Here is a 25,059-nt window from a genome sequence, read left to right as displayed (position 1 = left end):
TTGGTCTCATCTGACCAGATCACCTTTTTCCACATGCTCGCTGTGTCCTCTACATGATTTTTTGCAAACTGCAAACAGGACATCCTATGGCTTGCTTTCAAAAATGGCTTTGTTCTTGCCATTCTTCCATAAAGGCCAGATTTGTGGAGTAAACAACTAAGGGCTCCAACACATGACCGTATAAATCGGACGAGTGCAATCCGATTAAAAAAGGTACTGCACTTAGACCAGTGTTTTTCAATGAGGCAGTGCTTATCAGTGTATTTTTTTGTCACCTGTATTCGATGTGAGAACAAAATCGCAGTATGTTGCAATCTCACTCCGAATTCGAATGGGTGAGAGAAAAAAATCGGATGCCATATGGACTATCAGAGCGGTATCCAATATTTCTGGATACATTACAGTTATGTAGCATAGGAAACTGTAAATGGTCCAGTAAAAGATTAATAACTTCTGAGTAAAAAATGGATTGTATACGAACAGCACACAGTATCTTTCAGTTGTTCCATATTCCTTTCATTTTTAGATAACAGATTGCACAGTGCTCTGTAAGATGATCAGAGCTTGGGCTATTTTTTTTATAACCTAACCCTGCTTTATTCTTCTCCACAACTTTATCCCTGACCTGTCTAGTGTGTTCTTTGGTTTTTATTATGCTGTTTGATCAGTCCTTCACCGAAAAGCTGTAGTTATACTGAGAATAAATTACACACAGATGGACTCAATTTACTAATTACGTGACTTCGGGAGTCAATTGGTCATTCAGGATTTTATTTAAGTGTATCAGACTACAGGGGGTTAAATATAAATACACGTCACAATTTTCAGATTTATATTTCTAAAATAATTAGAAAACCGTGTATCATTCCCTTTACACTTCACAAATACTTGCTACCTTGTGTTGGAGTATCACATAAAATCCCAATAAAATACATTTAAGTTTGTGGGCGTTACATGAAGAAATGTGGAAAAGATCACGGGGTATGAAAACTTTTTCAAGGCACTAAAAAGTAAAGAGCAGCATTTATCTCCCGCAGTCTACTCATTTCTACTCCACTGCTACCTATTTAGTTATTCGAATGTCAAACCACAATGATCAATTTGGAGAAAATGACGCCAGCGCCACTTTTTCAGCACGTTGATAACACTTCCCAATGTTAGATAAGAGCGTACAGGAGACGATTGTATCACATGTTGCAGGTCAATATTGAATTTTGTTCCCCTGTGATTTTGCCTCAGCACAAGACATGGACGCCATCACCCCGATCCTCCGTCCTCTTGCTGTCATTAGGGATGTACACAGTGAAGGGGAAAAACCCAATTAATAGGGTTTACCCACAAAGGACATTTCTCCATTCCAAATCTATGAGACAGACAGAAACGACTTAAAGGGTTGTCTGGTAACAAGACGGACACATGCTCAACCGCCACTCCATTCATTCTCTATGGAGCTGCCGGAAAAAGCCGAGCACTGTGCTTAGAAGTCCCCATAGAGAATGATTGAAGCAGCGGTTGAGCACGCGCACTGCAGCTCCATTTTACTAGGATGAATGTGCCCCATTCAGGCGATAAGTCTGGGTCCCTGCGTTTGGACCCCATGGACCTAGTAGTTATCTCCTATCTTCTGTCCTCTTCCAGGTAGGTGATGACTTTGTTTCACCGGGCAACCCCGTAAATAGCAAGTTTTTTTTTTGTTCTTTTCAAATGTAAATAGGTTCAAAAGTTCGCGCTGCATCATTTCCTAATGTATCTTTAAAAGGATCATAATTCTTTATTTCTTGATACAAAGTTTCCAATAATAGATATTGGCCTGCACCTACCACTAGGGGGAGCTTACTGCAGACTCAGTATGCAATAAGCTCCCGAGCTCCCTCTGGTGGTGGCTACAGGCAGTATATTATTTTTTAAGTATGTCTATGTAGGAATTTTGGAACTCTGTATCGGGAAAAATTTACAGGTGTGCATGAAACAACCACCATGTCCTTCCGTTACAGTAAGCTAAGAGCACAGTGGTGTTAACCAGCAACAAAAAAGATACTCTGTTTTAATCTTTGCTATATGGTTCTCTCACCCCTACATCCGCAGTTTGAGGCAGGACTGAGTGTCAAACAAAGAGCCTTGAACAATTAGGAAATGCTTAGGAAGTGGCAGATTGCTCGCCCGAAGAACCTTCAGCCAGCGGCACCCAGGAACCACGGTATGAGCACACAGGAGGACATTGTATGTAGTACTCATCATAGCTGTGTACTGAGCTGTCAATACTTTATTATTGTGCTGCCAACCAGAAATCCGGGCTAGACCCGCATGATAACGGAACAATAGTTTGGGTCCATCTTGAGTTCCCTAAACAATGCTAACCTCAGGGTATTCATATAGTGACTTCTCAATCAGTAACCACATAGAACATACACAGTGATAACCTCATTAATATGTCACTTTCCACCCATATTCAGTGCAGGTACTTGCTGCTCCTTATAAATATCTGCCATGTGTTTCTCATATACAGTGCTGCAACATTCCCCATATCCACTGCCGCTACATGCCACTCACAAGTAACTACCACATGCTCCCTCATACACTATTGAAACTTTCCCCCATATACATTGCCACAACATAAGTACCTGTCACATGATTCATATTTAGAGTGATGCAGTACCGCCCCATATGAAGTGCAAACACAAACCCCTCCACACAAGTACTTGCCACATGCTCCCCCGTATACACTATGGAACATTTCTCCCATATGCAGTGCGACCAGATGCCCCACACAACCACCTGTTACATGCTCTCTATCTGTAGTGCTGCAACATCCCCTATATAATACAGCCACATGCCACATATAAGTATCTGCCACATGTTCCCTGTATACATTTCTGCTAGATTCCTCATATACAGTACAGTCAAATGCCCCAAAGAAATTCTGCATTTCTTGCAAAAAAAGGAGATGGAGCACTGACCCAAAGGTTACGGAAAAGTCATGGAGGGGTGAAACAAAAACCAGGACAGTTTTGATCAGGCTGCCTGTCTTCCATATACTCCACTGGCTCTGACATTTATTCTTCTCCTTTAATGGTGCCTGCCTTTAATTCTGCCAGCAGGCTACCACCTGCGCCTGTTCATAGAATTTCAAGGAGATGATATTATTATTTAATGACCTTCAGCTCGATCTCGAGCCTTGGCGGCTTGATGGATGAACGCTCTGTAGGAAGATCAATCTTGTGAAAGCCTAGATAGGTCCAGCAGGGTCTCCTTCGCCGTTATTGTGATTATATCAAGAGATAAGGTTACTAGTCTTCTTCGCCTTCTATTCTTCCGACCATGATGTCCTTCTCCAGTGATTGCTCTCTTCATCTGAAGTGTCTGAATAGGCAAGTCGTAGCTTGGTGATCCTTGCTTTGGATGACTTGTCTGGCTTGATTTGTTCCAAAATTTGTTTGTTCTTCTTGCCATCCATGGAATTGATAACATCCTTCTCCAGTGCGACATTTCGAAGGTGTTGATTCTTCTTCTGTCTTGCTTCTTTATCGTCCAGGTTTCATATCCATATGTTACTACAGAAAAGATCAGACTATGTACGAGCCATGTCTTGATTGCCAGTGAAATGTTTCTCGATTTGAAGACCTTGTCCAGTGACTTCATTGTTGATTTGCCCATAGCTATTCTCCTATTGACTTCCGGTGTCGTCGCTGCATCTTGAGTGATCATTGATCTGATTATTTAGAAGTCTTTTATAACTTCCAGTTCGTCGCCGTCCATCTCAAATGTGTCCCGGTTATATCTGGCAGTAGTCAAATCTTTGTCTTCTTTGTATAGAGTAGGAGTTCCGTGTTCGAGCTTTCCATCTTGTCACTCCATAATAAGTCCTTCATTCTGTCTACGCTTGTTGCTATCAATGTTGAATCGTCTGCATATTTAAGATTGTTGATGATTCCACCAGCTTTCCTGGAAATAGCTTCTGCATATAAATTGTAGAGAAATGGTGACAGGATGCAGCCTTGTCTGACGCCTTGCTCTACTTTGAACCTTGCCATGTCACCGTGTTCCATTCGGACTGTGCTTCTTGGTTGATGTAAAGTTTCCTACTGAGGCTGATCAGATGGTTCGGCACACCCATATTAATCATGGTATTCAAAAAGTTTCTGGTGATCAACACAGTCGAAAGCTTTTCTGTAGTCGATGAAGCAAAAATAGATCTCCTTGTTGTATTCTTTGGCCTTTTTCATTTCATTATCCATCTAATGTTAGCAATTACATCTCTTGTTCATCTGCCTTTTCTGAATTCAGCTTGTTTCTTTGGCATCTCTTTGTCAAATTAAAGCTGTAGCCATCTTTTTAGGATCATCAGCAGTATTTTGCTGGCATGAGGTATGAGCGCAATAGTCCGATAGTTTACACAGTCGGTAGCAGCTCCCTTCTTTGGAATAGGAAAAAATACAGATCTTGTCCAGGCTTTGGGCCATTTACCAGTTGTCCATATCTGTTGACACAGGCGTGTTGTCATGGTTCCGCCCCTCACTGTGTCTGGGATGCAGTTACTGACAGCTCAGCCATCCAATCTGGTACAGGGGCGTGCTGAAGCTGTCAGTACTTTGATTGACAGCTCAGTCATCCAGTCGGATACAGGGGCGTGCTGAAGCTGTCAGTGTGTGGTGATTGACAGCTCGGCCGTCCAATCTGAGACTGGGAGGCGCTGGCTATCTCCAAGTGTTCATTGTCCCAGGTGATTGCCAGGCTACTTAACTGGGCTGTTACTCCCAGTCTCATTCAGCCACTGTGTAGTTTGTTTCTCTGTGCCTTGCGTTCTGTTTGTAGATCTTTTGTTGCCTGACATTGGACCTCATTCTGACCATCTGTTTAACCCCTTCTGCTCTGATCCACTATTCTCCTGGTATTCTGACCTCGGAACATTACCTGACTATGCTTTTTCTCTTTCTTCTGTTTATGACGTACCCTCCTAGCTTTTGACCTCTAACTCCTTGACTTGCCATGAGAAGTAACTCAGTGTCACACGGGTGATAATCAACTGCTACTTCAGAAGACTTTATTAGCTCTATTGAAATATTGTCACATCCAGGTGCTTGTAGAGGTTCTCTGTGTATTCTTTTCATCTTTCCTTGATCTATTCAACTCTTGGTTGAAATTTTCGCTGTATTTCTTTGATCCTTTGGTATGCCTTCCAGGTCTTACCCTTCAGATATTTGCTTTCTATCTCTGTACATATCTTTTGGTAATATAGTTCTTTGTCTGCTCGAATGGCTCTCTTTAGTCTTTTACTGATGTTGTCTGCATCCTGCTTGTTACCTTTTCCTTTTGATATTCGTCTTTCTTCGATGATCTTTAGCGTCTCTTTTGTTAAGGATGGCTGCCGGGGTCTCTTGTTTATTGTTTTTCTGGCTTCTTCAGTAATAATAGTCTTTATATGTGTCCATAATTCCTCAGGCTTTCTTTCATCTGTTTCCAGTGATATAAATCGGTTGTGTGCAGACCGTTCCAAAAAACTTCAGGTATGTTGGTCAAATCGAAGTTGGAAACGACCTGTTGTCTATTCCGTTTGCGCAGTTTAACTCTAATAATTGCTGTCAAAAGTTCATGATCAGTTCCGCAGTCAGCTTCTGGCTTAGTTTTTGTGGTAATGACTGACAACCTCCATCTTTGGTGAATGCATACAGTGGGGAAAATAAGTATTTGATACACTACCGATTTTGCAAGTTTTCTCACATACAAAGAATGGAGAGGTCTGTAATTTTATCATAGGTACACTTCACCTGTGAGAGACAGAATCTAAAAAAAATCCAGAGAATCACATTGTATGATTTTTACATAATTAAATACATAATTTACATAATTAAATTGCATTTTATTGCATGAAATAAGTATTTGATCACCAACCAGCAAGAATTCTGGCTCTCACAGACCTGTTTTTCTTTAAGAAGCCCTGCTACTTTGCACTCATTACCTGTATTAATTGCATGCGTTTGAACTTGTTAATTGTATAAAAGACAACTGTTTACACAATCACACTCCAATCTCTTCACAATGGCCAAGACCAAAGAGCTTTCTAAGGACATTAGGGAAAAAATTGTAGATCTGCACAAGGCTGGGATGGGCTACAGGACAATAGGCAAGCGGCTTGGTGAGAATGCAACAACTGTTGACACAATTATTAGAAAATGGAAGAAACACAAGATGGCGGTCAATCTTCCTTTGTCTGGGGCTCCATGCAAGATCTCGCCTCGTGGGGTAAGGATGATTCTGAGAAATGTCAGGGATCAGCCCAGAACTACACGAGAGGACCTGGCCAATGACCTGAAGAGAGCTAGGACCACAGTCTCAAACATTACCGTTAGTAACACACTACGCCGTCATGGATTATAATCCTGCAGGGCATGCAAGGTCCCCCTGCTCATGTCAGCACATGTCCAGGCCCATTTGAAGTTTACCAATGACCATCTGGATGATCCACAGGATGCATGGGAGAAGGTCATGTGGTCAGATGAGACCAAAATAGAACTTTTTGGTATCAACTCCATTCGCTATATTTGGAGGAAGAAGAAGGATGAGTACAACCCCAAGAACACCGTCCCAACTGTGAAGCTTGTTGGGGGAAACATCATACTTTTTCTGCAAATGGGACAGGACAACTGCACCGTATTGAAGGGAAGATGGATGGGGTAATTTATCGTGAGATTTTGTTCAACAACCTCCTTCCCTCAGTAAGAGCATTGAAGATGGGTCGTGACTGGGTCTTCCAGCATGACAATGACTCGAAACACACAGCCAGGGCAACTAAGGAGTGGCTCCGCAAGAAGCATTTCAGCGTCCTGAAGTGGCCTACCCAATTTCCAGATCTGAACCCAATAGAAAATCTTTGGAGGAAGCTGAAACTCAATGTTGCCCAGCAACAACTCCGAAACCTGAAAGATCTGGAGAAGATCTGTATGGAGGATTGGGCCAAAATCCCTGCTGCAGTGTGTGCAAACTTGGTCAAGAACTACAGGAAGCTTCTGACCTCTGTAATAGCAAACAAAGGTTTCTGTACCAAATATTAAGTTCTGATTTTCTATTGTATTAAATACTTATTTCATGCCATAAAATGCAAATTACATATGTAAAAATCATACAATGTGATTTTTTGGGATTTTTGAAATTCTGTCTCTCACAGTTGAAGTGTACCTATGATAAAAATTACAGACCTCTCCATTCTTTGTAGGTGGGAAAACTTGCAAAATTGGCAGTGTATCAAATACTTATTTTCCCCACTGTATGTCGGTCAATCTGATTTTTATAGGCCCCATTCGGTGATGTCCATATGTAGAGTCTCCGTTTGTGATTTTGGAAGAACGTGCTCATGATGGACAGTTGATTTGTCGTACAAAAGAAAATTAATTTTCCTTCAGCCTCATTTCGTTCACCAAGTCCAAAGTTTCCAACAACGATTCCATATTTGCCGAGGCCTACTTTGGCATTCAAGTCTCCCATGATAATGATTAAGTTTTGTTTTGTTTTCTTCTTGAACTTGATCGTACAAATAGTTCAACGTCTTGCTCGGCATTTGTTGTTGGTGAGTAGATGTGAATAACTGTGACATGGTTTGGTGCTCCTTGTTGGTGTATCGAGTTGACTTTATCAATGACTGCTTTATATTACAGGACACCCAATTTTTGGTTGAGAATAAAAGTAATGCCGTTTCTTCTTCAGTTATCATTACCAGAATAGTAGACCCAATGTTTGTTTGACTGGAAATATCAGGATTGAGTCAATCGTGGTTTGCTAATTCAGAGTAAGAAGAATCTTTTTCTGTCCATTTCGGCTTTGACAATGTCGAGTTTGCCTTGGTTCATGGTTCGTACATTCCAAGTTCCGAACTTTATGATATTTCTGCAGCTTTTGATCTTCCCTTTCAACCAAGCGATATTGGCACCAAGACGTCCTTGCGGCTTTGATCCTGGCCCATCATGAGCATTGGTCATACTCAGGTCAACCATCGGCTCTTCCCCAGTAGCTTTTTGATTGCTTTCCAACCTAGGGGTGCATCTTCCAGCACTATTTCAAATTCCTTTAGTTATAATCTACATCAAGTTTTCTTGGCATAATATGGAAGTAGATTGCCAGGCCTTTCTTCTGCACAATAATGTGGCTCCCGTGAAGGAGCCACAGTGAATCAGAATTGTATGTTGTCAATACAAACCTCCTTATCGCACAATGTCCTGCTGCCGACGCTGGCACTGAGCAGTATGATTAGTTTGGTACCTCAATTTAAACCTTTCCTCCTGTGGTGTCCCTGACAGCAAAAAATATTGCCAGTGGCATGGCAAGACAATGATAAGGAATGTCAAATTTCCTGCAGCCCCCTCTTGTCTATTATCAGTTTACACTGGTAGTTAAAGGATATTTCCCAACAGGTATAGTTATCACCTGCCCATTGGACAGTAGCTGTTACCTTACAGATCGGTGGGAGCATGATCACTAAGACCGCTACTAGGGTGATCCTAGGGATGGAGCTCTGAAATGCCTTGTTGGAATTAAGCATTGGCCATACGACTGCAGCCATCGTTTCATTCTAATAGGGTATTTTAGAGTACCATTCTCGGGATTGTGGGGGTCTCAGTGGTTGGAAACCCACTGATCAGCAAGTTACATATGTGATAGCTTTCAGTGATGAGAATAAGGTTATGTGCACACATTTGTGCAGAAAAAACTTGGCAACAAGTTGGCATCAAATACTTTAAAAGAGTTTTTACTATGAAGAAATGTTCATTTTACTCAATAGATCTTGGAATAATAATAACTTCCACAATTGGATGTGTTTAAATAAAATGTTCCTGAGCTGAGATAATCTTATAAATGTGTCCCGGCTGTGTACTGTTAGAACCCTCCTATTTGTTTTTTCCATCTTGTGTTTTGCGGTCATGTGACCATCTGCCTTTATATTCCAGCTCCACCCTTTTGGCTGTGCTGGACTTCAGTGCTTGACTGTTTCTATAGCCAGGTGCTTCTGTGCCTTTCTCTGTCAGTTCGTTTGGTCCTTCTGGGACCTCTAGTACTTTTTTGTCTGTTTGTCTTTTTGTGTTCTGCAACAACTTCTCTGTTTAGGAGGTGTCCCATTTTTGTCCCAGTCCTTAGTTCTTTTAGGGACCCCTCCCCTTATGCTATAGGTCTTCGTTCAGACTAGCCGAGGACTAAGGCGGGTCTGTTCGCTAGGAACAGGCAGCCCGCTACATCATAGGGATTCAGCTTAGTTTTACTGTAGGGACAGTTTTCCCTTATCTTTCCTTAGTACATGTTGCAGATCATAACAGTAAGTCCAGCCCAAAAAAACTAAAAGGAAAGAAATTCGGGGATCAGTATGGTTTCCGTCCAGGATTTGGCTCAACGCCTGCAGGGATAGTCTCTGGAGGTGGCCGAGCTCCAGCAACACGTGAGTAGCTGTTCTGAAGCGCATTTTGTGTAACCCAAGGTAGGACTGCATGATGTTTTTTATGGTAAACAGCAAGATTTTTTTTCCTTTAAAAATGCTTGTTTGTTATATTTTCGTTTGAGACCGAGGTCCTCTGGGAATGAATCACAGCGCATGGGTTTTATTATGTCACTTTTGCGCAAAGAAGCACAGGGGTGGGCCTTTTCTCTCCAACCTAATGATCCATGTTTAAGGTCTGTAGAAGATTTTTTTTCTGCTATGGGGCTACTATATGATGATCCTGATCGAATCTCATCTGCTGAGGCAGAACTCAGGCGTTTGAATCAGGGGTCAGGTGATGTTGAAAATTATTGCACACATTTCAGAAGATGGGCCTCAGAAGTTAAATGGAATGATCCAGCTCTGAAATGTCTATTTCTTGCTGGTCTGAGTGAAAGGGTTAAGGATTTGCTAATCGCATTCCCCGCACCTGAGACTCTGCAGGATGCCATGCAATTAGCTGTTCGTGTGGATAGGAGGCTGAGATTTAGACAGAATGAGGTAAAGACTCCTGTAATGCCAGGTCCTAGTCCCCAGAAAATCTGCTCAGACGGCGGAGAACCGATGGAGGTTGGGGCGATGTCGCTCCGCTCTCAGGAAAGAGACCGGAGGTTCGCTGAGGGATTGTGTCTTTATTGTGGTAAAGCTGACCATTTGATTAAGTATTGTGAGCGTCGTTTAAGTAAAGAAAAAAAAAGGTCAGTTACGCCCATATAGCTTGTTTACGCTCTGCAGGAGTATTTCTTTCAGGGAGTACTACTCTACAGGGAGATTTGATTGAATTTCAGATATTTGTGGATTGTGGTTCAACACTTAATGTGATTGATAAAGGGTTTTTGGAAAACCTTAAATTGAAATCCAAACCTTTGTCATCACCTATTTCTGTGATTGCAATTGATAACACTCTCTTGAAATGTATTACTCACAAGGTTGCTGCATTTCCCCTCACTATCAATGGAGTTCACCAAGAAATTTTGGACTTGGTTGTATTAGATAATTTACCCTCTCCGGTCGTTCTAGGATTGCCTTGGATAAAACTGCACAATCCTTTGCAGGACCGGTCTTCTAATGTGATTAAGTCTTGGAGTCCGCAGTGCTATGATAAATGTTGTAAAGGTTGCATTGCGGCTGTGGAAAAAGGGGAATTACCAGTACCTATTCAAGATTTTTGGAGGGTTTTTTCAGAGGAGGAGTCGCAAGTTTTACCTCCTCATAGGGATTATGATTGCGCCATTGAGTTTGTTACTGGAGCTACTCTTCCCAAGAGTCGCTTATTTAATCTGACTATCCCTGAGAGAAAGGCCTTGGAGGAGTACATACAGACTAGCCTGGCTGCTGGTCACATTAGACCTTCTAAGTCGCCTGTGGCAGTTGGATTTTTCTTTGTTAAAAAAAAGGACGGCGGTTTACATCCATGTCTGGATTTTCGTGAAATTAATAAGATTACCGTAAGCAATTCCTACCTGTTGCCGTTAATTCCTGAGTTGTTTAACCAGTTCATAGAATCATAGAATCATAGAATGGTAGAGTTGGAAGGGACCTCCTGGGTCATCTGGTCCAACCCCCTGCTCAAAGCAGGATTCACTAGATCATCTCAGACAGATGTCTGTCCAGCCTCTGTTTGAAGACGTCCATTGAAGGGGAACTCACCACCTCTCGTGGCAGCCTGTTCCACTCATTAATCACCCTAACTGTCAAAAAGTTTTTTCTAATATCTAATCTGTGTCTCCTCCCATTTAGTTTCATCCCATTGCTTCTAGTCTTTCCTTGTGCAAATGAGAATAAAGATGATCCTTCTACAATGTGACAGCCCTTGACATATTTGTAGACAGCTATTAAGTCTCCTCTCAGTCTTCTTTTTTGCAAGCTAAACATTCCCAAATCCTGCAACCGTTCCTCATAGGACATGGTTTGCAGACCAGTCACCATTCTGGTCGCTCTTCTCTGAACTTGCTCCAGTTTGTCGATGTCTTTTTTAAAATGTGGTGCCCAAAACTGTACACAGTATTCCAGATGAGGTCTGACCAAAGAGGAGTAAAGACCGATAATGACTTCACGTGATCTAGACTGTATGCTTCTGTTAATACATCCCAGAATTGTATTTGCCTTTTTTGCAGCTGCATCACACTGTTGACTCATGTTCAGTCTATGATCTATTAGTATACCTAAGTCTTTTTCACATGTACTGTTGCTTAGCTCTATTCCTCCCATTCTGTATATGCTTTTTTCATTTTTATTGCCCAGATGTAGTACTTTGCATTTTTCCCGGTTAAAAACCATTCTGTTGGTTGCTGCCCACTGCTCCAGTTTATTTAGGTCTTTTTGAATCCTCTCTCTCTCTTCTCTAGTATTAGCTATCCCTCCTAGCTTTGTGTCATCAGCAAATTTAATCAGTTTACCCTCAATTCCTTCATCTAAATCATTGATAAAGATGTTGAACAATACAGGTCCCAGGACGGAGCCCTGTGGTACCCCACTTGAGACATTCATCCAGCTGGATGTGAAGCCATTTACAACCACCCTTTGAGTCCGATCACTAAGCCAGTTATGAATCCACCTAACAGTTGCCTGGTCCATTGCATACTTGGTCATTTTTTCAATAAGGATGATGTGAGATACTTTGTCAAATGCTTTGCTGAAGTCAAGATATACTATATCTACAGCATTTCCCTGATCCACCCAGTCAGTGATTCTGTCATAGAAGGAAATTAAGTTAGTCTGACATGACTTGTTAGTTACAAACCCATGCTGACTCTGGTTAATCACTTCATTCTTATCCATGTACTTACATACATGTTGTTTAATAATTTGTTCAAAGATCTTTCCTGGTATAGAAGTCAGACTCACCGGCCTATAGTTCCCTGGGTCCACCTTCTTCCCCTTTTTGAAGATAGGAACAACATTTGCTCTTCTCCAGTCTTCTGGGACTTCTCCTGTTCTCCAAGAATTTTCAAAGATTATGGAGAGTGGTTCTAAAATTTCTTCTACAATCTCCTTCAGTACTCTGGGGTGTAATTCATCTGGACCTGGAGACTTGAACTCATTTATGTTAGCTAAATATTCCCTCACAATCTTTCTGTTTACTGATAACTTGGATTCCTCTATTCCTTTAAAAGGACAGTGAAGATCAGTTGATGTTACATTTTCTTTCTGAGAGAAAACAGATGCAAAATAGGAATTAAAAAGTTCGGCCTTCTCAACATCCTCTCTTACCATTTCTCCATTTTCATCCTGTAAAAATCCTATAGCATCTTTGACTTTTCTTTTACTTTTGACATACCCCCAAAATCCTTTTTTATTGCTTTTGACATCTCTTGCAAGCCTTAATTCATTGTCAGCTTTAGCTAACCTGATACGTGCCCTGCAGGATCTGCAGACTGCATTATAATCTTCTTTAGATATGCCTCCCTCTTTCCATTTAATAAACATTTCTTTCTTTCTTTTTAGCATGTGTTTAAGTTCTGTGTTCATCCATCCTGGTTTCCTTAAATGCTTCCCATTCTTCCTACTTTTCGGGATTGTTAACGATTGTGCTTTGAGAATCTCATTTTTAAAAATTTCCCATCCTTCCTGGACATTTTTGTCCTTAAGGACATCCAGCCATTGGATCCCTCCTATTCTCTTTCTGAGTCTCTTAAAATCTGCCTTTCTAAAATCTAACCTTGAAGTTTGAGTCTTCACATGTCTTCCTCCTCTAGTTATCCAAAATTCTATAATAGCATGATCGCTGCCTCCTAGGGTCCCAGCCACCTTTACCTCCTCAACCATTTCCTCCCTGTTTATAAGGATTAGATCCAAAGTAGCAGATCCCCTTGTTTTCTCCCCTACCTTTTGGAAGATAAAGTTGTCAGCAAGAGAGGATAAGAATTTGCTTGACCTGTTAGTTTTACTTGAGAGAGATTCCCAACAAATGTCTGGATAGTTGAAATCTCCCATGACCACTACGTCATATTTTTTGGAGAACTTGGTCATTTGATACATAAAGAGTTCATCCATATCTTCAGCTTGCCCAGGTGGCCTGTAGTAAATGCCTACAATGGTGTCCTTTCCGTTGTTCTCTCCTTGTATTCTTACCCAAACAGTTTCCACAGAACTCCCAGTCTCTGAAGCTTCAATCTCTGTGCAGATATACGCTTTTCTAACATACAATGCAACACCTCCTCCTCGTTTATCAAGTCTGTTTCTTGCAAATAAGTTGTATCCTTTTAGCCTTTTATTCCAATCATGTGTATCGTCCCACCAAGTTTCAGTGATTCCAATGACATCATATTCCTTTTCCTGCATTAGTAGTTCCAATTCTCCTTGTTTGTTGCCCATGCTTTGTGCATTTGTATAAAAACATTTTAGTTTGTGATTGGTTTCTCTTCCTCCCATATTTTTATTATTTAGATTTTTTTGTCTTTGTTCTTCTTTTCCACTTCCAGTAGCAGAGATCTCAATAGTATTTGTCAGCTGTATGGCTTTTTCTGGCCTTTTGCTTCCCTTCCCACATTGTTCTAGTTTAAAGCTCTTCTGATGAGTGTAGCAAGGCGACTTCCAAATACATGTTTTCCAGTCTTCGTAAGGTGCACCCCATCTCTAGCAAGTAGTCCATCGTATAGGTAATTCATTCCGTGATCCAGAAATCCAAATCCTTGTTGACGGCACCATCGACGTAGCCAGTTGTTCACCTGTAGAATCTTATTCCACCTCATTGTTCCATGGCCATCCACTGGGAGGATGGATGAGAAGACCACCTGCGCTCCCAATTCTTTCACTTTCTTGCCTAAGTCTTCAAAGTCACTGCAGATGGTTGCCAGGTCCTTTCTTGCGGTGTCATTTGTCCCCACATGTATTAGCAGGAATGGGTAGTGATCTGTAGGTCTGAAGAGTCTTGATATCCTGTCAGACACATCTTTAATTTTTGCTCCTGGAAGACAGCACATTTCTCTTGAGGTTATGTCTGGTCTGCAGATAGCGGCCTCTGTTCCTCTTAACAGGGAATCCCCCATGACCACCACTCTCCGTTTTTTCTTCACAACATTCTTCTTTCTCCATCCAGGAGGATTCTGAGGGCTTACAAGGTCATTCATTGCTGGCAAAGTCTTATCTTGCTGTATTTCTTCATGGTTCTCCTGTGTGAGAGCCTGGTACTGGTTCCTGAGCAGTATGGGTGCTGACTGCCTCTCGATCCTCCTGCTTCTGTGGGTCACATGCTTCCATTCCTCTGTTTCGTCAGGTGCAGTTCGAATTTCTTCTCTTTCTGAATCATGAAGAGATAATTCTGCTCTGTCTAAGAACTCTTCACCTTCCTTAATGATTTTCAAGGTAGTTAACCTCTCTTCTAGATTTCGCAACTTTTCCTCCAACAGGGACACAAGCTTGCATTTCTGGCATGTGAAGTCTGGCTTTTCCACTGGCAAGTCTGTGAACATGTAGCAGGATATGCAGCTCACCAAATGGCTCCTGGACTCTTCCATGTTCTTATTGTTAATGTTCTGAAAACAGTGAAAAAAGCTTAAAAAAAAAAGCTTCAAAATGCGCGCGCCGGTAGGCGCGCGGTTTACCGATGTCCTCTTTTCAGCTCCAACAGCCAAAATCCAGTGTTCTTTGAGCTCGCGGAGACTCTTCACTTACCCCAAAATGCAGTGGGAATATGCAAATTATCTCCTCAGGACTCCTCCCCTGGTTTACCGATGTCCTCTTTTCAGCTCCAACAGCCAAAATCCAGTGTTCTTTGAGCTCGCGGAGACTCTTCACTTACCCCAAAATGCAGTGGGAATATGCAAATTATCTCCTCAGGACTCCTCCCCTGGTTTACCGATGTCCTCTTTTCAGCTCCAACAGCCAAAATCCAGTGTTCTTTGAGCTCGCGGAGACTCTTCACTTACCCCAAAATGCAGTGGGAATATGCAAATTATCTCCTCAGGACTCCTCCCCTGGTTTACCGATGTCCTCTTTTCAGCTCCAACAGCCAAAATCCAGTGTTCTTTGAGTTGGTGGGGGCCAAGTGGTTCTCTAAAATTGATCTCCGGGGGGCATATAATTTGTTACGTGTGAAGGAGGGTGATGAATGGAAAACTGCTTTTAACACTTCGGTAGGTCATTTTGAGAATCTGGTGATGCCTTTTGGTCTTACCAATGCACCTGCATTTTTTCAGAACCTTATTAATGACATCCTGAGACCTCTGATTGTTAAGAATGTGGTTGTGTATTTGGATGACATTTTGATTTATTCACCAGATCTCGAGTCCCATTGGCAGAGTGTACGTGAAGTTTTGCAGTTATTGAGTGATAATTCACTCTTTGCTAAGCTGGAGAAATGTGAGTTCGCTGTGCAGAAAATTAGTTTTTTTGGGCTACATTATCTCCAGCGAGGGCTTTGAGATGGACCCTGTGAAGGTTCAGGCTGTGCAGGAATGGCCTAGGCCTATTGGTTTGAAATCTTTACAGAGATTTTTGGGTTTTGCCAATTATTACAGGAAATTCATTAAGAATTTTTCTATAATTGTTAATCCTCTAACTGATCTCACCAGGAAAGGTGCGAATACGGCCCAGTGGACTACTGAAGCCATTGAAGCGTTTGAGTATCTCAAAGAGAGGTTCAGTTCTGCCCCCATCCTTATGCAGCCTGATGAGATCAAGCCTTTTTTGGTCGAGGTCGATGCTTCATCGGTGGGGGTCGGAGCAGTTTTGTCTCAGAAGAAAAAGGATGGAGTACATCCTTGTGCCTTCTTGTCGAAAAAAAATTCATACATAGTTACATAGTTTATAAGGCCGAAAAAAGACAAGCGTCCATCCAGTTCAGCCTAATTCGGAAACCAAACTGAATTATGTTGAAAATCGGGAGTTGCTGGCTATTAAACTGCCGTTTGAACATTGGCGTCATTTTTTGGAAGGCGCTAGATTTCCTATTCAGGTTTTCACAGATCATAAGAATTTGATCTATCTGGATGCTGCCAAGCGCTTGAATGCTCGTCAAGCTAGGTGGGCACTTTTTTTTTCTCGGTTTCATTTTTCTGTTAACTATATCCCTGGTACTAAGAATGTTAAAGCCGATGCTTTATCTCGCAGCTTCTCTCCTACGGTCGGTGCCGAGGAGGAGGAGAGCATTTTGCAGAAAGGAGTTGTAGTGGCGGCTTTGGACTCCGTTTTGGAGAATGGGATTCTGAAAGCTCAAGATGATGCTCCATCTAACACTCCCCATGGAAGATTGTTTTTTGCCTAGAGCCTTTAGGAGAGATTTGTTTGTGGAGTGTCATGAGTCTCGGTTGGCAGGTCATCCAGGAATTTCGGAGACTAAGAGACTTATCAGTTGCAGTTTTTGGTGGCCTGGATGGCAGAAGGAAATCATCAAGTGGGTGTGTCAGTGTATTGTGTGTGCTTGGTCAAAGGCTTCACAAACTCCTGCTGCGGGGTTGCTTTGCCCTCTGGAGATTCCTAGTGCACCTTGGACGCATCTCACAATGGATTTTATTACTGATCTTCCTGTGTCCGAGGGTTTTACTGTCATCTGGGTGGTTGTGGACCGTTTTAGTAAGATGTGCCATTTAGTTACATTCATTAAGTTGCCCTGCACCAAGACACTCGCTAAGGCGTTTGTTAAGGAGATTGTCAAGCTCCATGGCGTTCCCACGGATATTGTTTCTGATAGAGGACCTCAGTTTGTGGCTCGCTTTTGGCGTGCTTTTTTGTGACAGGTTGGGAGTCCATTTGTCATTTTCGTCTGGGTATCATCCTGAGTCTAATGGACAGACAGAAAGAAAGAACCAGGATGCTGAACAGTTTTTGCAATGTTTTGTGGCGGACAATCAAGAGGTGTGGTCTGAGTTTCTGCCTCTCGCAGAATTTGCTCTTAACAATCATACATCCTCCTCTGCTGGGTGTTCTCCTTTTTTTTGTTGTACTGGAAGACATCCATCTTTTGGTTCGTTCTCCAAATTGGGGTCGGCGGTGCCGGAGGAGGAGAATTTTTCCGGTGATTTGGAGAGAGTTTGGACTAATGTACATTGCAATCTTCAAGAGGCTAACAAGAAGTATTTTGACAGGAAACATAAGTAGGTTTTGTTTACTGTGGGTGACATTGTTTGGTTGTCCTTAAAGAACCTGCGGTTGAGGATTCCCTCTAAAAAACTGGGTCCTAAGTTTGTGGGTCCATTTAAAGTGCTTCAGGTTGTTAACCCATCTGCGGTTAGGTTGGATGTCCCTACTTCCTGGAAGATTAATCCTGTGTTTCATGTTTCCCTGTTGAAAAAGGCTGATGTGTCAGATAGGGATGCCACTGTCACAGTTCCTCCTGTGGTGGAAGACGGCGAATATGAAATTTCTCGTATCTTGAATTCTAGATGGCATAGAGGGATATTACAGTATCTTGTCTCCTGGAAGGGTTTCGGTCCCGAAGACAACTCCTGGGTAAGGACGGATGATGTCTCTGCTCCTAGGCTTGTTAAAGCTTTCCACAAGAGGCCTGGGCCTGGAGGATCCGGAGGATCCTCATAAAAGAGGGGGTACTGTTAGAACCCTCCTGTTTGTTTTTTCCATATTGTGTTTTGCGGTCACGTGACCATCTGCCTTTATATTCCAGCTCCGCCCTTTTGGCTGTGCTGGACTTCAGTGTTTGACTGTTTCTCTAGCCAGGTGCTTCTGTGCCTTTCTCTGTCAGTTCGTTTGGTCCTTCTGAGGCCTCTAGTACTTTTTTGTCTGTTTGTCTTTTTGTGTTCTGCAACAACTTCTCTGTTTAGGAGGTGTCCTATTTTTCATTTGGATTCTTCTGAATTTGGAACTCGATAACCCCGTTGTTTGAATGGATTCTCTTGTACCGTTGTATTTTAATATTTTTTTTTGTCTTACAGTTGTGCCATACTACAAGAGGAAGGAGGAATCTGATGTGAGTACTGGAATTAGGATCCCTGTTTTTATTGTCACATTTGCCCACCAGTATAGGTGCTCCACCAAAATATTTTACTTATAGAAACAGGGGGAATTTCAAACGTTTTTTGTAAATTGTAAAACACACCTTTAATGCTAACTGTCCATACCGCACTTCTCTTAGATGTCATGGTGTGTTACACCATCCTGTTAAACATTTTCATGACCTAATAGCGCATTGCATGGAGCAAGTAGACCGCTGTACTAACAAGGCAGCTCAGGATGTTACCCCATTGGTTCTTCAAGCAGGTCACCAGGTGCCAATGGGTTCCCTGAAGGTTCAAAAAAAGTTGCACCCTACAGCCTTATCGAAAGGATCAAATTTTAAGGACTTGGAAAACCTAATCGTATATGACAGGTCACGCAACGGTGAGCTGATGTCCTGCTGATGTCCACTGCACCCAGAATCAACTGGTATCCATGTGCCCCTTTAAATCAAGAGCCAGGTTTTCCATAGATGGATGTTCTTTACAACAGACCTCTGCTCTGCATTATAGGAGGGTGGTCCTCGTATGGGATTCTCCTCTATTACATTCATGTGCCATGATAGGACAGTCGGGTAAAGATGTCTAAAGCACATTTCCAAAAATTTACAGAACAGAGAAACTCAAAAAATTGCAACTAGATGGATCTGACGAGTTACCTTGTCACCTACACTGTCATAAAAATGTGCGTATGTTTTCTTGGTGAGTTGTTAACATGTACATAGTAGTCAGGTTATATATAAGAGTGTGGAAATTCTATTAATGCCTTTAACAAAGAAATTGAGAAATGGATGTAATGCTAAGGCCTCCACATGCCTTGTGTTGTAGGTAAGGGAAGTCTCCGAGACAGAGAAGTGTGGACTACATGTCCTTTTTTTGTTTAGGACATCCATGGGGGTTGAAAGTCCCCCATAAACACTAGATGGCTGTTGGCAGAATGATGCTCCGGTCTCCGGTCGATCCTTCGGCTGATAGTCATCTTGACCGCATCTCCCATACTGAGGAGCTCTCGATCAGCCGAGTTCTCCATGTTCTCTATGAGAAAGCCACCCACAGGCATCTCTGCTGGCTGCTTATCTCCAAAAAAAACAAAGCTATCGGCCATCCGAAATTGGACATGCATGCTCGACATCTCTCCCGACATCAGATCGACTCCAACCAATATAGCTAATGATTAATGAAGTCCTTGAGAACTGCAATTAAGAATTTTCTGGAGGATCACTTTATAAATGGAAAACCATGATTCTTGGTGTCTCAAGTTGGAAGTCTGTCAAGAGATATATGATAGGCCATTAATTATTCGTCTTTTTCCACCTAGGAGGGCTGTTTTGCTTGTTACCAAAATAACGAGTCCATAAAATTCCTAATTAAATTAGAATACAATTTAATTGACGCCCCATCCACGGAAGAGCAAAGCCCCAAAACAGCCCAGGGAGAAGCTAAAAAAGAACCACGTCGGATTGGAGATGGACAGGTAAAATATAAGGGATACAAATCTATAGTATATTTATCTTCTCAATAATATTGTCCTTATAGTTGAGCGGTTCATGGGCAAGATATTCAATACATTTCTACCCAATCTTACTGTCCAACTTTCTTTTTTTCCATTGCCATTGAGCCTGAATTAACATTCTGGCAAGAGAAAGGATTCCAATCCCAGTTGACCCAAATCCCCATTTTTAATGTCGATGTGAACCACCACTGACCCATCCTCTGTATGAGCCTCGTAACATATACCAAGGTTCGCACAGAACTCCTCTGCTACAATTAATTTGGCCTTTCTTGCCAACATAAAGCAAGTTTGGTACCTGTTGACTTTTCCTTGTGGTGGCACCTCATTCTCACGTTGGCTTCCTTGATGTCTAAATTGATTAAGACTTGCATGATATCACGGTGCAACTAGCTCAGAGATCATCATCGGCTCCAGTGACTGTCTCCATATGTAACTTGAGCTGAACAGTTAGGTCAAAAAGTGCTGGGCACTCTTGTCTCCACTGCTTTCTGCTTTTTCTTTTAGATGGCAGTTTGGCTGAGAGCGTTGAGTTCATTATTCTCCATCAATACTTAGGTAGAGTTCCTCCTAATCTGACCTCCTTGCTATGTTATTGTTAGTATCCATATTCCATTTAAAGGAGATTCCCATGCAAGAAAAGAAGAAGAGGAAGGCGAAAACCACCCCAAAAAAGAAAAATCAAAAACTAGTGGCTACTGATGAAGACTGGAAGAATCCAGCTTACATTCCTCGGAACGAAGATTACTTTAATCATGACCTCCGATGCACAAATTACACGGTACCCAGGTGAGATCATGAGGATAAAATAATACAGCATTTTTTAGAAACCCCAACTATGAGCGATGCCAGAAAATCTACTGTAAGATCAAAATGTATCTTGTTTTACAGGAGTAAAAAACAACATATCGAGATCAAGGGGAGGTGGAAGCACGATAAATTTCGGGAAGAAGATCAAGGTCCCAAGTGTGTAGAAGAGCTGATTGCCACTTATGGATTTGACATTCGAGCTGGCAAAAATCCATACGCAAAGTGTCCAAGTTCTCCAACCAAAAGAAGGTAATTTTTCCGGTCTGTGAGAAAAGCTCAGTTTTCTTTTATAATATACAGCGCTCTTCATGGCAGGAGGTTGGTCAATTTTTTAATTATCCAAAGCAAGATGGAGATGAGTTTATGGCACGGCTTATCTTCAAAAAATAGAAGAGGAGAGGTAAAATCCTGGAATCTTCTGATAAACATCAAATGGGATCCGCCAACAAAGATCCTTTGTCTTTGGGCTGACGTCACTGTAACTTGCTCACAGCCTGTGTAATTATGTGCATGTCATTATGTGCCCTTGTTCCACCTCATGAGAATATTTTCTTATGCTAAAGCCAACAGAACAAAACGCTTTAAAGGGAATCTGTCAATATGATTTTGCTACAGAATCTGAGAGCAGCATGATATAGGGGCAGACACCCTGATTCTAGCAATGTGTCAGTTGCTAAACTACTTGGTGTCGTTTTTATAGAATACCTGTTCTTTTCTTTGTTGTAGATATAGCAGTGTTCGGAATACGGAGCTGTGTATAACTCCGCCCACACTACTGATTGGCTGCTTCCTGTGTATATTGTCAGCAAACAGTGGAGGGGGCGGGGTTACACAGATTAGCTTGACTGGCCTGCACGTGGGACCTAGTCCTCCTGTGATAGTGTCCTTTTCATAAAACACTGATTGCATTGAAACTACAGCACACAGCCCATAAAATGACACATCCTTGGAATCAGGCTCTCTGCCCCTACATTATGTTGCACACAAATTAAATATCAAAAACCTGTTGACAGATTCCCTTTAAGGAGGTAGCTATTTTGGACACCCCCCTCCCACCCATAAAAAATAAAAAAATATGTGCATTAACATTTGCAGGAACAGTTACTTCTGAGATAAGTTCCACATTTTGGGGTGAAAAAGCCATATCTGGTGTCAGTCACTGTATATAAACAGTGGGAGCAAAACAGTGAGAACCAGAGTAATCTTTGATCCATACTTTTATAGTATGGGCAGTAAATGAAGGGTTTTTTAAAAAAAATAAAATAATATATGGCATATATGGGTGGGCCTGTACCTTTCACCAGAGCGAAAGGGGTAAGGTGCAGGGAAATGCATTATTTTTTAGGAACAGTTGATGAACCCCTTCTGATCAAATATTTGTGACAAATTCTGTTAATATACATACAGTTGAAACCAGAAGTTTCCATACACTATATAAAAAGACACAGATGCATGTTTTTCTCAATATCTGACATGAAATCAGAATAAACCTTTCCCGTTTTAGGTCCATTAGGATTACCATAAGTTTTAATATTTGCCAAATGCCAGAATAATGAGAGAGAGAGAATGTTTTAAGGCATTTTTATTACTTACTGCAAAGTCAAAACTTTACATACATTTCATTAGTATTTGGTACCATTTCCCTTAAATTGAATGACTTGGGTCACATGTTTGGGATTTCCTTCCACAAGCTTCTCACAATAGTTGCTCGGAATTTGGGCCCATTCCTCCTGACAAAACTGGTGTAACTGATCCAGGTTTGTAGGCTGCCTTGCTCGCTCCGGCCTTTTCAACTTTGCCCATAAATTTTCAATAGGATTGAGATCGAGGCTTTGTGATGTCCACTCCAAAACATTGACTTTGTTATCCTTAAGCCACTTTGTTACCATTTTGGCAGTATGCTTCAGGTCATTGTCCATTTGGAAGACCCATTTCCGCCCAAGCTTTAACTTCCTTGCTGATGTCTTGAGAAGTTGCTTCAGTATTGCCACATAATCTTCTTTTCTCATGATGCCATCTATTTTGTGAAGTGCACCAGTCCCTCCTGCAGCAATACAACCCGACAACATGATGCTGCTACCCCCGTGTTTCACAGTTGGGATGGTGTTCTTAGGCTTCCAAGCTTTTCCCTTTTTCCTCCAAACACAACGATGGTCATTATGCCCAAACAGTTCAATTTTAGTTTCATCAGACCACAGGACATGTCTCCAAAAATGAAGGTCTTTGTTCCTGTGTGCATTTGCAAACATTAATCTGGCTTTTTTATGTTTCTTTTAAAGTAATGGCTTCTTCCTGGCAGAGTGGCCTTTCATCCCATGTTGATACAGTACTCGTTTCACTGTGGATATTGACACAATCTTACCAGCTTCTGCCATCATGTTCACAAGGTCTTTTGCTTTTGTCCTTGGGTTGATATGCACATGTCGGACCAAACATGTTCATCTCTGGGACATAGAACCCCTCTCCTTCCTGAGCGGTATGATTGTTTGACATTCCCACCTTGTTTGTACTTGTGTATAATGGTTTGTACAGATGAACGAGGCACCTTCAGGTATCTTGAAATTGTACCCAAGTATGAGCCCGACTTGTGCAAGTCCACAATTCTCTTCCTGATATCTTGGCTGATTTCTTTAGACTTTCCCATGGTGCTACACAAAAAAGCAGTGTGTTTCAGGTGTGCATTAAAATACATTCACATTTGTGTCTCTAGTTAACTCAGATGTTGCCAAAAAACCTATAAGAAGCTTCCAAACACATGACAGCATCATATGGGCAGTCCAGAATCATTTAAAGGCATAGTAATCTTAGAGTATGTAAACTTTTGACTTTGCTGTAAGTAATAAAAATGCCGTAATACATTCTCTCTTTGTCATTATTCTGGCATTTGGCAAATACTAAAAATTATGGTAATCCTAATTGACCTAAAATGGGAAAGGTTTCTTCTGATTTCATGTCAGATATTGAGAAAAACATGCATATGTGTTTTTTTATATAGTGTATGTAAACTTTTGGTTTCAACTGTATATTTACATTCGGACTCTACCATGTCTTTCAAAAAGTAAGTCTACAGAGTCAGCCACTGTTTAACACCAAGTCTGCCCTGTAAATAAGTAGATTGTTTTTTTTTATTTTTTAAGAAAACACATGTGATTCCCTTTTGACAGCTGAAATGCCTTCCTCTTTCAAATACAGAAACCATCCTAAGATAGAGGTTCAAAATAACAAGCAAAAAATAAGGTTAAGAAGACGTAAGGATACTTCGAGAAGAGCCAACAAAAAACTCTGTGATCTTCCCAACAGCCAATCTTCTTCTAGAAATGCACATTTTGAGCCTGGTGGCTATGATGATGACAACGGGAAAATGAAGACAGTGACTCCAGTTCTACGTCAGAACTTTAGCAAGAGTATAAAGCATTTCAAAACTGGGAATGAAGCAACTAAGGAAGAGGAAAACAAATCAGAACTGGCTATGAATGAAGAAGCAATGGTTCAATAACGGTCTACTCCACTATGGTGAAGCTATCCAAGGCCAGAGCTAGAAGGCGTCGGAAAACCAGAGATCAATAAAAGAGGTCAACAGACCATTGTGTTGGGAGTATTTTTTCATTGGTACAAGACGTGGCATCTTATAAACTACAGCAGTCCATGGGGCCAGTTCACACCAGATAAGATCTCATCTGGGGTTTCTGTCTTTGTCTGGTCATTAATGGACTCTGTAAACATCCAATTCTGTTCTAAAGGAAAAGACCAGATTTGAGGGTCCCATGAAAGGGACCTGCCACCCTACATTGATGATTGATGCCACGTTATGCATGTCAGATCAATGGAGGAAAACAACCAGGATCATTAAGGTGGCCATGCATGTTAGATAGACTATCTACTATGTAGGATGGGGACTTGCTAATTGAGTGTTGGATTTTAACTCCTGATCCTTATGTTCTCCGGAATATAAGTAGCAGTCTGAGGTGTCTCCACAGCGGTTAAAGATGGCCACAAACAGGAGATAACTGCTAGCCAAATGTTTCTTCTGCAGACGGCAATCTCTCCTGACTCCCCCATGCACATGAGTTATCGGCTTGGCCAAGCATTTGTGTGTTTCCATCAAGGAGAGTGCAGAAAGCTGCTGCCAGGCTCTTCTGGCAGTGACTTATCTCCCCTAAAAATAAAAGGATCGCCATTGAAATTCCCACAGCGCTAGCCTTTCTCCTCCGACTGTCAGGAGGTCCCACCAAACTTGGCGGGATTGACCAATTTTCATAGAAAGTGTAAGGGGCCTTTACTCTTCTCTCCTCATTGAAAACAAATGCACGCCAAGCCAAATTGAGTATGTATGATGGAGTCAGAAGGAATAGCATTAAGGCAGACACTGCTATAAGTCCATGTTGGGCATG

General features: G+C 41.7%; 1 protein-coding gene across 1 annotated transcript; it reads left to right on the top strand.

Moving 5' to 3' along the window:
* The first annotated feature begins 2,088 nt into the window (after positions 1-2,088).
* LOC141165333 (protein CASC3-like) lies at positions 2,089-24,220 on the top strand. The gene is made up of 6 exons (XM_073650934.1): positions 2,089-2,197; positions 18,289-18,323; positions 19,667-19,822; positions 20,481-20,647; positions 20,750-20,917; positions 23,861-24,220. Exons 1-6 carry the CDS (start codon positions 2,134-2,136, stop codon positions 24,162-24,164), a joined length of 894 nt encoding a protein of 297 aa, XP_073507035.1. The 5' UTR covers positions 2,089-2,133; the 3' UTR covers positions 24,165-24,220.
* Positions 24,221-25,059: the final 839 nt, after the last annotated feature.

The sequence above is a fragment of the Phyllobates terribilis genome, unplaced genomic scaffold, assembly GCF_046119375.1.
Source record: "Phyllobates terribilis strain yellow unplaced genomic scaffold, ASM4611937v1 Scaffold_11__3_contigs__length_659146591, whole genome shotgun sequence".
NCBI classification, from domain to species: domain Eukaryota; kingdom Metazoa; phylum Chordata; class Amphibia; order Anura; family Dendrobatidae; genus Phyllobates; species Phyllobates terribilis.
Note: the sequence above shows the minus strand (reverse complement) of the source record. Positions and strands in the feature narration are given on the sequence as shown.